The sequence below is a fragment of the Hyla sarda genome, chromosome 8 (genome assembly GCF_029499605.1).
Source record: "Hyla sarda isolate aHylSar1 chromosome 8, aHylSar1.hap1, whole genome shotgun sequence".
Lineage (NCBI taxonomy): Eukaryota > Metazoa > Chordata > Amphibia > Anura > Hylidae > Hyla > Hyla sarda.
In genome coordinates, this window is record NC_079196.1 from 120,798,702 (window position 1) to 120,817,241 (window position 18,540).

The following is an 18,540-nucleotide window of genomic DNA, read 5'->3' on the forward strand; positions in this document are numbered from 1 at the left end:
TGTAGCCTGAAAACACAGCACAAGGGTCTATTCACATGTACAGTATTATGCGCAGATTTGATGCGCAGGATTTTCCGCTGCAGATTTCAATGTAAACTGAACATAGCTTGAAATCCTGCGGATTAAATCTGTGCATCAAATCTGCGCAGAATACTGTACGTGTGAATAGACCATAAACAAACAAAAAAGGAAGCCTAAATTTTATTTACCATGATCTATGCTTTTAGAGACTAGAAGAAAGCCTGAGCCTCCTCTAGGACATGATCCTCGCACGGCTGTGCAGCTGCGCAGTCTAAGCACCGTGGTCAAGCGCCTTAAGGAGATCATGGAAGGAAAGAGTCAGGTATGTTCTGTTTAAGCTGCTTCTTATCTTGGAATATTTCAAAGACTGTATGACTTTTCTGACTTTTGTTCACCAGGACAGTGACTTGAAGCAGTATTGGATGCCCGATAGCCAATGCAAAGAGTGCTATGACTGCAATGAAAAATTTACTACTTTCAGACGGAGGCATCACTGCAGACTTTGTGGCCAGATTTTTTGCAGCCGTTGCTGCAACCAAGAAATCCCTGGAAAATTCATGGGATATACAGGTTGGCATGATCACCACAGAGCAGTGGGGTAAAATGTGATGACTAAGGGATATATCTACTGAACGTGGCAGACATTTGAAAGTAATGCATTAAAGTTTGAATGGAATGTATTACAGTTTTTTTTTTTTTTTTTTTTTTTGGGAGAGGTTTCACTGTATATAGTATATGTTTAGAAATTGATAAGTGTAGCTGTATGGTAAGCACATTAACTATATTAAGTTGGGATCAGCTTTTAAATCTAGGAAAGTGGTTGTACACAGACTCTACTAATCGAATAAGCTCTAACAGGACCATCATCCTGGAACCTAAATCATGGAACTATATAGAAGCATATGTCATAGCCATGTTTCAGATAGCCCTTATTATGGTACCAAGAACACTTTATCAATAGGTGTTTATAGAACAGGATGAAAACGAAATGTTTAATAATGTCCTGTTATCATTGAGGTCTGTCAGAGGAACTACTCCCTGCCAGGTGTTTTTTCAGGCCTTAAAGGGGTACTCCGGTGGAAAACTTTCTTTTCTGTCACGACCACAGTGCTCTCTGCTGACACCTCTGTCGATTTTAGGAACTGTCCAGAGCAGCATATGTTTGCTATGGACAGTTCCTGACATGAACAGAGGTGAGAGCAGAGAGCACTGTGGTGGTGACAGAAAATAAATCCAAAAAGAAAAGAATTTCCTCTGTAGTATACAGCCATTAATAAGTACAGGAAGGATTAAGATTTTTTAATAGAAGTAATTTACAAATCTGTTTAACTTTCTGGAACCAGTTGATTAAAAATAAAATAAATTTCACCAGAGTACCCCTTTAACTCCTTTCCTGAAGGAATATTTAAGGTGATCTGCTACCATATTAAGCTTGACCTTTTTTTATCTAGTTCTACGTAATTTTGGCTCGGGAGAGGTGAAATAAGGGTTAAAGGGGTACTCTCGTGGAAAACTTTTTTTTTTTTTTCCTAAAGGAACTAGTGCCAGAAAGTTAAACAGATTTGTAAATTAAAAAAATGGGATATGTGCAGCTCACAATATAAATTAATCGAGGCTAAATGGAAAGTATTTACACCAAAAAATACTAGTACAAAATAATATATAAGGAAAAAAAGGGGGGGTACCAAATGCCTCTAGACTAATACCATAAAATGGTACATGATGATGAAATTACAGAAAAAATAATAATAAATAATAAATCGGACTGTGCTTCACTTTAAATGATGTACAAATTTAATATAAAAAATACAAATAGGACATAAAATAAATAATACAAATCTAATACATAAATGCCTCCTACCACAGGGCCCTTGTGGGGAGGTGAGATATTTGAATACAAAGCATATATTAAAAATATTTTTGTAAAAATTGTAGCATGTGAATTACGTTCTACCGCTATCTCAATATATTGTAAACCGACATAGTATACTTTTGTACGGTATACTCCGTTCCCATGTGATATAGAACAGTTCACAAAGTGATATAATTACCAACTCCTCAGGGTGGTTTTGGCTGGACGTCCGAGAGATAAATATATGGGGACTGTGTCCAGCGCTAGCGTGCGCTTACGGTGACGGGCCCGGATGCCACAGGCCAAAAAGGTCACCGGTCACGGAATAATTGCAGGCTCGATGGCAGATGTAATGGAGGCTGGATAAAGCCTCCATTACATCTGCCATCGAGCCTGCAATTATTCCGTGACCGGTGACCTTTTTGGCCTGTGGCATCCGGGCCCGTCACCGTAAGCGCACGCTAGCGCTGGACACAGTCCCCATATATTTATCTCTCGGACGTCCAGCCAAAACCACCCTGAGGAGTTGGTAATTATATCACTTTGTGAACTGTTCTATATCACATGGGAACGGAGTATACCGTACAAAAGTATACTATGTCGGTTTACAATATATTGAGATAGCGGTAGAACGTAATTCACATGCTACAATTTTTACAAAAATATTTTTAATATATGCTTTGTATTCAAATATCTCACCTCCCCACAAGGGCCCTGTGGTAGGAGGCATTTATGTATTAGATTTGTATTATTTATTTTATGTCCTATTTGTATTTTTTATATTAAATTTGTACATCATTTAAAGTGAAGCACAGTCCGATTTATTATTTATTATTATTTTTTCTGTAATTTCATCATCATGTACCATTTTATGGTATTAGTCTAGAGGCATTTGGTACCCCCCCTTTTTTTCCTTATATATTAGATTTGTAAATTACTTCTATTAAAACATCTTAATCCTTTCAGTACTTTTTAGGGGCTGTATAATACAGAGGAAGTTATTTTTCTTTTTAGATTTCTCTGATGTCATGACCACAGTGCTCTCTGCTGACCTCTGCTGTCTATTTTAGGAACTGTCCAGAGCAGCATATGTTTGCTATGGGGATTTTCTCCTGCTCTGGACAGTTCCTAAAATGGACAGCAGAGGTCAGTAGAGAGCACTGTGATCATGACATCAGAGAAATCCAAAAAGAGTAGCATTTCCTCTGTAGAATATAGCCCCTTAAAAATACTGGAAGGATTAAGATTTTTTTAATAGAAGTAATTTACAAATCTGATTAACTTTCTGGCACCAGTTGATTTAAAAAAAATAAAAATAAAAAAGAAAGAGGAAAAAAAACATTTCCACAGGAGTACCCCTTTAACCCCTTAAGGACGCAGGACGTAAATGTACGTCCTGGTGCGGTGGTACTTAACGCACCAGGACGTACATTTACGTCCTGTGCGTAACCGCGGGCATCGGAGCGATGCCCGTGTCATGCGCGGCTGATCCCGGCTGCTGATCGCAGCCAGGGACCCGCCGGCAATGGCCGACGCCCGCGATCTCGCGGGCGTCCGCCATTAACCCCTCAGGTGCCGGGATCAATACAGATCCCGGCATCTGCGGCAGTGCGCGATTTGAATGAATGATCGGATCGCCCGCAGCGCTGCTGCGGGGATCCGATCGTTCATGACGCCGCACGGAGGTCCCCTCTCCTTCCTCCGTGCGGCTCCCGGCGTCTCCTGCTCTGGTCTGTGATCGAGCAGACCAGAGCAGAAGATCACCGATAATACTGATCTGTTCTATGTCCTATACATAGAACAGATCAGTATTAGCAATCATGGTATTGCTATGAATAGTCCCCTATGGGGACTATTCAAGTGTAAAAAAAAATGTAAAAGTAAAAAAAAAGTGAAAAATCCCCTCCCCCAATAAAAAAGTAAAACGTCAGTTTTTTCATATTTTACCCCCAAAAAGCGTAAAATTTTTTTTTTATAGACATATTTGGTATCGCCGCGTGCGTAAATGTCCGAACTATTAAAATAAAATGTTAATGATCCCGTACGGTTAACGGCGTAAACGAAAAAAAAAAAGTCCAAAATCCCTACTTTTTTTATACATTTTATTAAAAAAAAAATTATAAAAAAATGTTAAGTTTTTTATATGCAAATTTGGTATAAAAAAAAGTACAGATCATGGCGCAAAAAATGAGCCCCCATACCGCCGCTTATACGGAAAAATAAAAAAGTTAGGGGTCATCAAAATAAAGGGATTATAAACGTACTAATTTGGTTAAAAAGTTTGTGATTTTTTTTTAAGTATATAAAAGTATGTAATAATGGGTATCATTTTAATCGTATTGACCCTCAGAATAAAGAACACACGTCATTTTTACCATAAATTGTACGGCGTGAAAACGAAACCTTCCAAAATTAGCAAAATTGCGTTTTAATTTCCCCACAAAAATAGTGTTTTTTGGTTGCGCCATACATTTTATGATATGAGTTATGTCATTACAAAGGACAACTGGTCGCGCAAAAAAAAAGCCCTCATACTAGTCTGTGGATGAAAATATAAAAGAGTTATGATTTTTAGAAGGCGAGGAGGAAAAAATGAAAACTTAAAAATTAAATTGTCTGAGTCCTTAAGGCCAAAATGGGCTGAGTCCTTAAGGGGTTAAAAACAGACTTTTCAAACTATCTTCTTTGATCAACAGAAAAGATAACCAGGCACTGCAGGTGGTTATAGAATAGAAACTAAACATTTTAATAGGGGCTCGTTCACACGGCCGTCTGCCCCCGTAAATTCATGCCCGATCTGCAATTTGTTTGATAATTTATAAAATGGGTTGCAAACGGCTGAAAAATAATCCCATTCCCATTGGATTTTTTTTTTCAATCCTTTATAACCCGTTTCCTTTCTGTTCCTTTTTAATTTTTAATTTTTTTGGTGGGAAAAGATGTTGCATGCAGTATTTTTTCTCTTGTCAAAAATAACGGAATAGAAACGGATATTGAAAATTTAACATTGAAGTCTATGGCAAATGGTAGGGATCGACCTATATCGCTTTTTAAGGGGCGATACCGATAATCGGTGGAGGTTAGGGCCGATAGCTGATAACTTATATCGGTATAAGTTATCGGCTATTTATCCCCACGACACCGCTGCAGATCATTGATTAAAAGCGGGCGCTTTAAATCAATGCACTGCAGTGGCTTTTGCGGTGCCATAGGCTGCCGCCGCCGCCACTACCCGCTTCTCTCCCACTACCTGTCAGGGTGGTCCGGGCCATCCTTCCTTCCTGTAGTGTCCGGCGGCATTCCGGGTGGAGGGTGAACCGGTCCGGGCTGTCCTTCTCCGGGGGTCATCTTCTCCACTCCGGGCAGGCTCCGGCCTTGTAACACAGCATAGACGCCGCTGCGCAGTGACGCTCGTGCGCAGCGACGCACCTGACGTCACGGCGTAGCAGTGTCTATGCAGCTTACTAGGCCAGAGCCTGCTCGGAGTGGAGAAGAGTACCTCCGGAGAAGGACAGCCCGGACCGGTTCACCCTCCACCTGGAATGCCGCCGGACACTACAGGAAGGATGGATGGCCCGGACCACCCCCATTACGGGTAAGTTTTATCTTTTATGGGCAAAAATCCATACCGTGGGAGAAAAAAAAAACGGTATCCGGTTCATACCGATATATCGCCCAGCACTACGGTGGGGGGTGCGACGCGGTGGGTTGGGGTCGCGGTGCGGCGGTTCGGGGGGGGGGGGGTCCTCCGCGGTGCAGTGGGGGCAGTGCGCGTGGCTGGGCATTATCGACTTATCGGCAAAGTAATTGCCGATACCGATAATGCCCAAAATCGTGATTATCGGTCGATAATATCGGCCATACTAATAATCGGTCGATCCCTAGCAAACAGATGAGCATATAATGTCATCCATTTGCACCAAGTTTTTTAATATCAGTTTTTGGACCATTATTACTTCTGAGCAAGCTCAGAAGGAGTGAAATCAGCAAATTCTTGCTGTGCTGCGGGACTGCTACTACTTCCATCATGGAACAGACTTGTTTCCTTGATGGGAGTAGTAGTTTCCAGGTTGCGGAGTCTAGGGAGGAGAGATTAATGCTTGTACTACTACCCCCATCATGGAACAGTCTGTTCCATGTTGGGGGTAGTAGTACAGGGTCTGAGGGATTGATTGCATCGGGTCTCTCATCTGAGACCCGATGCGATAAAAATTTATTAACCAGGCTTCCCCCTTCCTGGCCGGCAGATGCGCTGCTGATAGCATACTTCACTACTTCACAGATGCGCTGCGAGGAACTAACGTATGTGCTCGCTGGGGGGATTTATCACTATATATCTGTCCCTCTGCAGCCTTTCTATACACACATGTTCCTCGCAGCGCTATCTGTGAATAGTATGCTATCGGCAGCGCATCTGCTGGCTGGGAAGCGGGCCTTCCCCGGCCAGCAGCATGATGCGCTTCTGATAGTATACTTCACAGATGTGCTGTGAGGGACTTATGTATGCGCTCGCTGGAGGGACATATATGTAAGTGCTGCAGGGGGCAAAATATATAGCTAGCACAGCAGGGGGGCAATATATATAGCTAGCGCAACTGGGGGCCAGACATATAGCGCTATAGGTCTGCGCTAGCTATGTTTATTAGCTATGTATTGTAGGTCTGCTCTAGCTATGTATATTAGTCCCTTGCAGCTTCTATACATATGGTCCTGCATCAGGGAAGCCGGGTAATGCAGCACAATGCTTTCCCTGCTGCCAGTGTAGTGCAAAATTACAATCATCGCTAATGACATTAAAACCGTGCCGGGAGCCCTGGATGGCCCCTTGGTGCTGGCCATTCAGGGCTCCCGGCGGGGTATTTAAAAATTAAAGTAAAACACACACACAATCTACATTGCAGAGTTGCGGAGCATGCCGCCTGCTCCCCTGCTTAATAACTTCTGATCACATCGGGTCTCAGAAGTGGGACCTGGTGCGATCAATCTCTCAGCCCCTGTACTACTACCCCCAACATGTAACAAACTGTGTTCCATGATGGGGGTAGTAGTAGTAGTACAATCACTTATCTAGCCTCCCAGCCACCTGCAGACTCCCGCAGCCGGGGAACTACTACTCCCATCATGAAAAGAAGTCTGTTCCATGATGGGAGTAGTAGTAGTCCTGGCTGTGGGAGTCTGTTGACAGATGATAGTAATGGATAAAAAACTGATGCAAACAGATGCAACTAAATAGCAACCCTTTGCATCAGTTTGCACCTGTTAATAGAATTGTCCGTTTAGGAGGCAATAATAGACAAAATCTAGATGGGGGACAACGGCTGTGTGAACGTAGCCGGAGATCTATGGAGAAATTGTTATAGCAAGCACACAGCAAAAAAAACCCCACACATTTACATATTTCCCAAGCCTTAAAGGGGTACTCCGCCCCTAGACATCTTATCCCCTATACAAAGGATAGGGGATAAGATGTCAGATCGCCGGGGTCCCGCTGCTGGGGACCCCGGGGATCGCTGCTGCAGCACCCCGCTATCATTACTGCGCAGAGCGAGATCGCTCTGCACGTAATGACGGGCAATACAGGGGCCAGAGCATCGTTACGTCACGGCTCCGCCCCTCGTGACGTCACGACCCGCCCCCGTCAATACAAGTCTATGGGAGGGGGCGTGGCGGTCGTCACGCCCCCTGCCATAGACTTGCATTAAGGGGACGGGCCGTGATGTCATAAGGGGAGGAGCCATGACGTCACGCTGCTCCGGCCCCTGTATCGCCCGTCATTACGCACAGAGCGAACTCGCTCTGTGCAGTAATGATGGCGGGGTGCCGCAGCGGCGATCCCCGGGGTCCCCAGCAGCGGGACCGCGGCGATCTAACATCTTATCCCCTATCCTTTGGATAAGTGGATAACATGCAGAGGCGGAGTACCCCTTTTAAATAAAACCACTTAAAGCATAACTATCATTTAAACACATCTTAAATGTCTTTGTGACATGTGTTGACAGGTTGGGGTCTCAGTGAGTGAAGCGTGAGCCTCACTTCTTGGCTCTCGCTCAATCCAGGAAGGAATATATATTATTGTCCCTACCAGGGACTGAGGTGCCTTCTAAAATATAACTTTTAATAATGTAGTTTAAAAATAGCGATCCACCAACTATAAAAAATTTGATTAAATCATCAAGGAGTGATATTAACACAATATTGCGACTATTGAGAACAATGACGCGGTAAGTATAACACCAGTGGTGAGATACACACCATGCTATAGTTGTATAATCCTAGATGCGATGTTAACACTATCATATATAATGATCAGAATATTCCCTTATCCCAATGCGTTTCCATGTAGGGGTTAGAGTATATAGTTACCCCCCACACTTCTTCAGGGGATTAGGTCTATGGTTAAGGCAAACTCTGGAGTCAAGTATCACACTAATATATGTCACTGTATATATCCCTTTAAATGGGCAAATTTTCAGCCAATGACACCCAGAGGATAACCAGCATGAAGCAACCAGCGTCAGTAGAACTCCGTTTCTATGATTAGCTATCGCGTCCAGAGACAAGGCAGGACGTTTCTCACCATCCCGGTTAGTGCCTATAACGAAAAAAATCATAGACGTCTCCCTTAGCAACCAGTAGATGACTTGCCCCTCTTTGCTGTTTCTCGTACATTAGCAAGTGGGTACTTACTGTCTACTGGATCGAATAAAGCGAGAGAGCCGAGCACTGTAAAAACAATATGCCCATCCTTAGAATCTCGTTCAGACAGAATATATGGAGCATATACAGAATAGCCGCATAGTAACTGACAAGAAGTAGGTAAAATCATATGTTGTCTGATTTACTTACATACAGCTGTTCAAGACAAGGTACGCATGAATTGCTGGCAGCGAGTACCGGAACGGTGTCCGGGCTATCTGCGTGTCAGGTAAACAAGCCGGCGTCTCAATCAAGCCGAGGCGCACCCTATTTACGTCATTGGAGGCCCGTCCCCATGACGCCGCTCATGGGGGCGTGGTCCCTGCTCAAGTCCCGACATCGGAATAGATCGGGTTTGGCAGTATTCACATGTCGGATGCGGTATCGGCAACGTTGTAAACATATAAATAAACAACCACTGACTTAGGCTAAAGAAATGGAACAGATATCAACGAGTAATAACTTTTAGATAAGATAACTATACCCAGTATCGGGTCCGTTGTGCCTCCATCTGCACAATGTTACAGGCATCTTTATTAATCCAGTCCTGGATGTTAGTATGCCTGCTCTAAATTATGACTGTCTCTCTAAGTAACACATTGGCTATCAGTATATCTACACATAGTTAGTAATCACATAGTAAACCGCCGTGGACCAGATTTAGTCCTGTGCTGATCAGGTAAATATTACACAGTCCTGACCATGGTCCAAGTTTTCTCCATCCTGCCCATGTTTTAAATGGTGCTTTGGAGTATTTCATAGAAATCGGTACTGGAGGACATAGTGATGTCTAAAAAATGTTGCAATAGTGATGTATCGATTTCACATCATTGGCAAAGATGGGTGTAAACATAAAGATGATGATAATATTGTTAGTAATCATACATATTAAAGAATATATCTATTGGGTGGGCGGAGAAGTCAATTCACTTTCTAAGGCACTCAGTGTCCCATTCATGTAGATAGTGTAACACCCCATTATCAACGAGTACTCAATTGGGTCCATATTATTCATGGGTCCCAAAAGATGAACTTTAATGCATATGGGACAAAGAGGGTGAAAACATATGTTACTTAGACATTTAGGGAGATACATGATATTGGGACTAATGTGTGGAGGGGGGAAGAGTAGGAGAAAAATAGGGGGAAAGAGACCCACAGAAATGTATATTTGGACTGGATATCCCTATTTGGAATAACGGGGAGGAGGAAATTAGATGGGCCTGGGGAGATCTGTTCTGGCCCTGTTGGATCCTGGTATATATTGCCTCAACCTAAGCGGCATGGACGCCCTAAAAAGGGCGTTACCGAATGTCAGGAACCTCCTGTTGCACCCTAGAGCTCCCTAACTACATAGGTGGCACCTAAATCCAAAAGATCCACTGGGATCTCCCCTGACTACCTCAAACCAGCCACCCTTGGGTAGGTCCTGTCTGTGGGTCTCTTCCCAATAGCCTTTATATGAAACAAGAAAACGATAATTGTTCATTAAGGCCCCTTGGGGCCATAGTTTGTAGTTTATAGAACCATCTACATTCTTGTTGCAGAATGGATCTATCCCAATCTCCGCCCCTTTGTGATGGCTTAACCAAATCAATGCCAATGAATTTTATTTGAGATACATCACTATTGTGCATAGTATTTATATGCACTGCAACTGGAGTATTTCTGGCATTTCGAACATCTCCTACGTGCTCCAGTACTCTTCGACGAAATTCACGTATCGTCTTGCCAATGTATCTCTTGCCACATTGGCACACAACTAGGTAGATGACCCCTCTAGAACTACAGTTGATAAAGTGCTTGATAAAGATATTACTACCTGATACTGTATCCTCAAAGATTTCGTTTTGGATATATGAGGACAGGCACGACAGTGGCCACATTGAAAACAGCCCTTTTTGCTCCCTACCCCCAACCATGTTTTTGGAATATCATTGTGAAGATGACTGTGGACAAGTTTATCGCCCACACTTGGTCCTTTACGATATGTAATCAGTGGTCTCGGGCCTACCACTTCTCTCAAGTCTGGGTCCATTCTCAATATGTCCCAGTGCCGATGGATGATGTTCTTCACCTCCTGGGACATATTGTCGAATGTCCCTATTATTTGTGTATATTTATTCTTCTCCCTTTTAGGTTTAGGTGTCAGGAGTGATGTTCTATCCTGAGACAGGGCAAACTTGTAGGCCTTTCATAGTATATGGTCCGTATAGCCACGTTGGAGGAAGCGGTTTCTTAGATCTTTAGCCTGTTGTATTTATTCCTCCCTATCTGAACAGTTCCTCCTGAGACTGAGATACTGCCCCTGCGGTATGCCCCTTTTTAGGGGACCCGGGTGGCAGCTCTCCCATCTCAGGAGGCTGTTAGTGGCTGTGGACTTTCTATAAATCGTGGTATCTAGGCTGCCCCGTGTATTTTTTCTAACAATGACATCCAGAAAGGCAAGTTGTTTTTCCTGGATTTCAAACGTAAAAGTCAGACCGATTTGATAATGGTTAAGGCAGTTTACAATTTTCTCAAAATTCTCCTTACTGTCTATCCTTAAAATAAAAACGTCGGTAATATATCTAGACCAAAATATGGCCTGGTTAGACAGGTCCTCTTGCTCACCCACGAACGCTATGGCTTCCTCCCACCAGCCTAGGGTCAAATTTGTGTACGATGGGGCACAGGGGCTCCCCATCGCGGTGCCCCTCAGCTGGTGGAAGTAGCGTCCCTTAAACAAAAAAACAATTGTGGGTGAGCGTGTATAAAAGGAGATCCAGGATGAATTGGTTATGTGCCTGATGTTGGAGGCCACGGGAGGAGGGGAAGTGGGAGACCGCTTGAAGCCCCCCTACGTGGGGAATCGAGGAGTATAACGCCTCAAAGTCAATCGAGGCTAGTAAAACACCCTCGTCCACAGTAAGGTCTTCAAGTTTACATAGTAGGTCTAGTGTATCCCTGGTATAGGAGGGTAGAGAAGTCACGAACTGTCTTAACACTTTATCAAGATAAATCCCCACGTTCTGTCCCAGACCCCCAATTCCTGCCACTATGGGCCGGCCTTTTAGGGGAGTCACCCCTTTGTGTATTTTTGGGAGGGCATAATACTCTCGCTCAATCCAACTGATTGAAAGATGCGGGTTGTATAGACTTTTATATTGGAGTCCATCACCTGCAATTGGTCGGATCAAGTGAAAGCCTAGGTGCAAAGCCAAAGCCACATGCTTTACCCGGCTTTGTCTAATGATTTGAAGTGATCTCTGCACTGAGACCCCGACTGATGTCATCTTTTGACATGTCTGTGTGACCGTAACATTTTAACACTTTCACCACTCCGAAACAAGCCAGAATTATAACTTCAAGAAAGACTTGTTATAACCTCAAGACAGATCTAGTTTTCTCAACTTGATTGGCTAAGAAGATTCAAACAGTCTTTCAATTTTTCCAAATAGTAGTGCACAATGCAATCTTTATAGACACTAGTGTTACACAACTGCATAGAGATCAGCACTGGAGAACATGAGTTAACATGAAAGATCACTGGGTGCGTTCTGAAGGAGAGTTGAGAATTTAGCTGACCCTTTCATTTCCCCTAAGCCCTGCAGTTGCTTGCCGCCATTATTTATATTTAAACCTTTCCTATTGTAAATTCATGAGAAAAGGGACATTTTGCTCAGAAAACTTACACTTTAGTACTATAGTCATGTCTGCAGGTCACTGTTAATATGAATACACCAGTGAAATACGGATTTTCTGTTTGTCTAGGTGATCTACGAGCTTGTACTTATTGCTGCAAGATCGCTATAAACTATGCACATTCCACCGATGGGCACACATTTGGAGAAGACTTGAATGCTCTCTCAGACTCCTCCTGCTCTGTGTCTCTTCTGGACCCTGGGGAACCTCGTACTCCTGTGGGAGGAAGAAAGTCTAGTCGCAACATTTTTTTAGAGGAAGATCTTGCTTGGCAAAGGTAATATTATTTAAAAGTTCCTATAGAAAGCCAAGAATTATTCAACAACTTGTCACATGTGCTATGTTATAATCATATTAGTTTTGGGCTGTGAACTAAATATTCCTGCCAGTGCGTTCATTTTATTTTCAGAAACAAACAATACACAGTAGATGCTGTCTACAAAATGGCGTTAAATGTAACTCCATGGAAGTTTCCATGAATAGTTAAATAGAGCTTTGCTGGTCATGTGACATTCCAGGGACATTCATTCTTTCTCTGGTCAATAAATGAGTTTCCATGGTGCTCTGCACAACGCACAGTTGTCCTCATGCCCCCTGTGGGTCCTCGGCTCATAATAATCTTAGTCCTAAGCATTTAAAGAAGAAAGCTGGGAAAATGCCTGAAAAGAAGCTGAAAAGATAGCCATTGGTAAGAACAGTATGACTTGCAGTGCATACTGAAGATCAGTTGTTGGGTCAGACAAGGGGGCATTGATTTGGCACCTTGCCCAGTAGAAAATAGCAGTATGAGTTATTTCCTGTGACTATAAGTACCTTCAGTGTATGTGGCACTTTAGTGGGACCATAGTAAAAGAATGAATGGACCATATATATATTAATTAACTTTTAAAGGGGTACTCCAGTGGACATTTTTTTTATTTTTTTTCTCAAATCAACTGGTGCCAGAAAGTTAAAAAGATTTGTAAATAACTTCTATTTAAAAAAAAAAAAAAAAAAAAAATATTAACCCTACCGGTACTTATCAGCTACTGTATGCTCCCCAGGAAGTTCTTTTCTTTTTGAATTTCTTTTCTGTCTGACCACAGTGGGGACCTGTGTGTCAATCACACAGTGGCCCAGCTCTCACTTACAGGGGATAGGCGTGGCGGAGGTGGGGCATTACGATCCCCAGCCACGCCTATCCGACTGTTGCTGACTGCATGATAAAACTATTTTCCTGCTGATAAAGAGTGATAAACAGCAGCCAAAAGTATAGCCGCATTACACGTATCATCATCTATACTGTCATGTTATTAGTCTGGGGGGTATAATTTCCATGACAGTTGCGCTTTAAAGGGGTATTCCAGGAAAAAACTTTTTATATATCAACTGACTCCAGAAAGTTAAACAGATTTGTAAATTACTTCTATTAAAAAATCTTAATCCTTTCAGTAATTATGAGCTTCTGAAATTAAGCTTTTCTGTCTAAGTGATCTCTGATGACACGTGTCTCGGGAAACGCCCAGTTTAGAAGATATTTGCTATGGGGATTTGCTTCTAAACTTGGCGTTTCCCGAGATACGTGTCATCAGAGATCACTTAGACAAAAAAGAACAACCTTAATTTCAGAAGCTCATAAGTACTGAAAGGATTAAGATTTTTAAATAGAAGTAATTTACAAATCTCAATGTGTACTCAAGTAGAAAAACAGACATGGTGCACATCTACAATCTTGCACAATGATCCAATTGCTTCTCAGCATAATTTCAAAAACTAACAGGTTGTTAGTATATGCGTTTTGATCAAAAAGTACAAAGCCCACTCGTCACGTCAAGGCCACCTATTTAGAGTGGGTCCCTAACGTCCCTAGCATAAAATGGCGCAGCACTGGGCGGCAACCACCACCGCCACGACACCAGTGCCCACAGGGGGAACGACCCACTGGCAGAGCAGCCCCAATGCCACTCAAACCAGTCTATGGGCCGCACCTCCCCGCAGACACGGCGCCACGGCAGCAATGGACGCCGCACAGCACCACACCAGTGTGAACAGGGTGTTATAGCACACTTACCATGCTCTCCCATTCAAACTGGGAGGCTGCCAGGAAAGAAAAGGCCCATGTGTAGCTAACTACTACTTATATAGGGTTTGGCTGAGGGAGTGGGGAAGAGTGCAGACATGTTCAAACCAAAAAAAAAGAGGGGATAGAAAACACAATGTGTACTCAAGTAGAAAACAGACATGGTGCACATCTACAGCCTTGCAGTCTGACTGGGAGAGCTTGGTAAGTGAGCTATTACACCTTGTTCACACTGGTGTGGTGCTGTGCGGCGTCTGTTGCTGCTGTGGCGCCGTGTCTGCGGGGAGGTGCGGCCCATAGACTGGTTTGAGTGGCATTGGGGCCGCTCTGCCAGTGGGTCGTTCCCCCCCCCCCCCCCCCGTGGGCACTGGTGTCGCGGTGGTGGTGGTCGCCGCCCAGTGCTACGCAATTTTATGCTAGGGAAGTTAGGGACCCACTCTAAATAGGTGGCCTTGACGTGGCGAGTGGGCTTGTACTTTTTGATCAAAAATGTATACTAACAACCTGTTAGTTTTTGATATTATGCTGAGAAGAAATCAGATCATTATACAAGATTGTAGATGTGCACCATGTCTGTTTTCTACCCGAATTCATAATTTACAAATCTGTTTGTTTAACTTTCTGAAGCCAGTTGATATATAAAAAAAGTTTTTTCCTTGATAACCCCTTTAAGTACTGAGTAACGTATAGCTTTTTTGTGGGATCTGACAGGCACACTTCTGAAACAAAGTGGACTGTGTCAGTTTTACTTTCTTCCCATCATTTGACTCCACATTACTATTTTTTTTTTCCCTACTGTATACTGTTTATTACATATATATTCTATCTGCACTAAATACTCCTTCTCCACTTGCTTCTCGGTGGTCCTTGAACCAAATTTGTTGTCTGCAAGCTGTTTGCCCCACGGCCTCTGAAGTTTCATATTTCAAATGTCATGATTGTAAATATCCAAGCTTTAAATCCTTTATCATTAGATGTTAGTAACATTATCATTTCATTCCCTTATTTCAGTCTTGTTCACCAGGAATCCTCCAAGCCATCACGCCTAGCCTCTGTGCAAGAAGATGCTGGCAAATCTCCAGCAAGAAACAGGTAAAAAAATGACTGAAAATGTAAAAAAAATTACTGTTGAGCTGTGTGGTCTCATTTCTAGTTTTCTGTACCATCATAGAAACAAAAAAAAAAAACGAATGGTGCTGATGTGCCAAGATTTAACACATGGTGGACCCCAATGGCATCTGAGGGACATGGACCCATAATGGGGTCCGGTGGTTTTCCCATGGTTGTGGTACTAATAATCGCTAGTTAATAGCTAGGGAACTGTGCTGCCTTTTTTTCTGTAAAGTTCTCTTTATGTCAGTACCATCTTTACTGCAATTACAGCTGCAAGTCTTTTTGAGTATGTCTCTACCAGCTTCGCACATCTAGAGATGGAAATATTTGTCCATTCTGTATCGGCAATAAAGCTGAAGCTCAGTCAGATTGGATGGAGACAATCAGTAAACAGCAATTTTCAAGCCTTGTCATGTAATCATGTCTGGGCTTTCGCCAGGCTATTTTAGGACATTAATAAGCTTTGACCTAAACCATTGGTCCCCAACCTGTAATGGGGGGGCCTCTTGTTCGCAGGCAGAAAATATAGTGCAAGTTCCGGTCAGATATTCACTGGGGATCAGAGATCTCTACACATAACACTGCCTGCTGAAGGTGTATGGCCTGTGATGTCAGTCATGTGACCAGTACATGTGGCAGAGCTCAGCAAGATAGAAGAGACTGGCTCAGCAAGATAGAAGAGACTGGCTCAGCAAGATAGAAGAGACTGGCTCAGCAAGATAGAAGAGAGCAAAGCAATTGGGAGGGAGCCTGGTGAGAGATTATACTTCCAGGGCTGCAGTAACTGTGTATACATTATAATCTAATCTCGTGTACAGGATACGTAATGTACAGTATCTTTCATATTTTGTTTTGAAAATCTTTTATATCTTTTCACGTGACAACACTGAAGAAATGGCACTCTGCTAAAATGTAAAGTAGTGAGTGTACTTCAATTGCAACCTAGGGGTGATGGGTGTAAAGCTGTACTGTCGCTTGATGCTGCCAAAGCTTTTGACAGCGTTGAGTGGCCATTCCTTTGGGGTGTAATGCGACATATGGGATTTGGGCCGGTATTTCTGTCGTGGGTGCAACTACTGTATGTGGCCCCTTGTGCTCGGACACAGGCTAATGGTTTACTGTCTCATTCCTTCCCATTGGGTAGGGGCACGCGCCAGGGGTGTCCTCTTTCCCGTTTCCTTTTTGCTATGGCTAGAGAACCCCTGGCAATTTTAGTACGGGCTTCTACTGAGTTTAAGGGATTCTGCTATGGTAATTTGGAAGAGCGTATTGCCCTTTATGCTGACGATATGCTGTTATTTATGAGGGATGTTGTGCATTCTCTGCCCCCGTTTATGGCATTGATAGAGAACTATGGTAGTTATTCTGGCCTGGCTATCAATTGGGATAAGTCTACGATTCTCCCTCTTGTTCCCCTTCCTTGCATGCTGGTATTAGATAGGGTGGGTCTCCCTGTGGTAACTCAATTTAAATACCTGGGTGTAGTGGTCTCAGTGAATTCTTTTGATTATCTGTCTCTGAATCTCATCCCCTTGCTTGACCGTAGTTCTGATAAAGTGGCCGTATGGCGGAAGTTGCCTCTCTCTATGATAGGTAGATCTAATTTAATCAAAATGATAATCATGCCTCAATTCTTATATATCTTGCATAATACCCCTGCCTGGATCCCTATGAAGTACTTTCTTAGGATTCAGTCTTTATTCAGAGAACATATTTGGAATGGGAAGTCTGTGAGATTGCGGTTGGAGACATTGCAACTTAGTAAGGAGGCCGGTGGTCTTTCTATTCCTAATCCCTGGATATACTTTTTGGCATCACAGGTTCAACGGTTGAGGGGGTGGGCTCAGTACGACGCTATGGGACGTACTGGTTAGTTGGTTTCGAGGAGACTAGGCAAGGTGACTCCTATTTACCTGTTGGAGATGGCTGCGCAGACTCAGCCACCTGATCCCCTCCCCCCCACTTAAACTCTTATCAGGGATGTGTGGACAAAATTTAAGGCTTTGTTGAGATACCCTGTATTTGTTACTTTCTCCCCGCTATGGTCTAATCCTAACTTACCTGAAGTGAGTTTGTTACCTGCTAGTACTCCTTGGATTACTCGAGGGGTGTTGTATCTATCTCGGTTGTATGATGGGCCGGTGTTTAAGTCCTTTGCTCAGCTACAAGAGCAATTTACTTTACCTCACTCTTATTTCTACTGCTATCTACAGCTGCGACATGCCCTTGAAACGCAGTCTAGGGCGGGGGGCTTCGATATTGGCTCATCGGCTGCTGTACAAAATCTTTTTACTGAATCTTCTACTAAGGGTGTAATTTCTGTTTTATATAGGGAGCTCCTCTCCTTATACCATGAAGCCTATCTGCTGACAGTTAAAGCAAAGTGGGAGACTGAGGTGGGTCTCATATCTGATGAGCAATGGGCACAAATTGTATCTATGACCCCACGGCTGGTCCTTTCTGAGGCCCATAGGGTGTCCCAAATTTTTCTATTGCATAGAGTGTATCATATTCCTGCATTCCTTTATAAAATTGGATTACGGCCAGACTCCTGTTGTCCTCGCTGCTCCATGCCGGATGCTCATCTGATTCATATGTTTTGGGACTGTGCACATCTCACTTTATTCTGGAGGGAGGTGGGGCAGTTGATTAGACGGGTGTATGGTTGCCCATTTAATTTGTCTATTCTAACATGTCTTTTGGGACTACTGGAAGGGTTGGATGAGGATAGTGGCTTGAATGTCTGCATTAATAGGATCCTTTATCAAGCCTGTAAACTGATAGCTCCGTATTGGTTGCGACCCTTGCCGCCCACTATTATAGAACTGATTGCTAAGCTGAATCACATCATTAGATTGGAGAAGGGAGTGTATACAAAAAGAAAATGCGTAAATTTGAATCTATCTGGGGTCCCTGGCTGGATACCCTCGGGGTACCGTCTACATACTTATGCAGATCTTCTATGGAAGTGCTTTTGGGGGGTGAAGGGGGCCCTGGCCGTTGATGATGTCTGTGTCTTATTAGCCAATTCCCCCCCCATCTTTTGTTAATGCGTTATATGTGTAGGTCTGTTTGTGTCCTTCGAGTCTTCCTCCTTATTTGAACGCTTTTTTTC

At 43.2% G+C, this 18,540-nt stretch overlaps 1 protein-coding gene across 8 annotated transcripts in view; it reads left to right on the plus strand.

The window, feature by feature from the left end:
- PIKFYVE (phosphoinositide kinase, FYVE-type zinc finger containing) overlaps positions 1 to 18,540 on the plus strand; it is a 301,144-nt gene that overhangs the window by 32,162 nt on the left and 250,442 nt on the right. For all 8 annotated transcript variants that reach the window (XR_008847336.1, XM_056536875.1, XM_056536878.1 and 5 more), the window contains exons 4-7: positions 228 to 343; positions 420 to 591; positions 12,323 to 12,530; positions 15,324 to 15,404. Coding sequence is in view for 7 of the 8 variants with exons in the window: in XM_056536875.1 (XP_056392850.1) it covers positions 228 to 343; positions 420 to 591; positions 12,323 to 12,530; positions 15,324 to 15,404 (577 nt within the window). In the remaining variant the exon portion in view is untranslated. The remainder of the gene's footprint in view (positions 1 to 227; positions 344 to 419; positions 592 to 12,322; positions 12,531 to 15,323; positions 15,405 to 18,540) is intronic.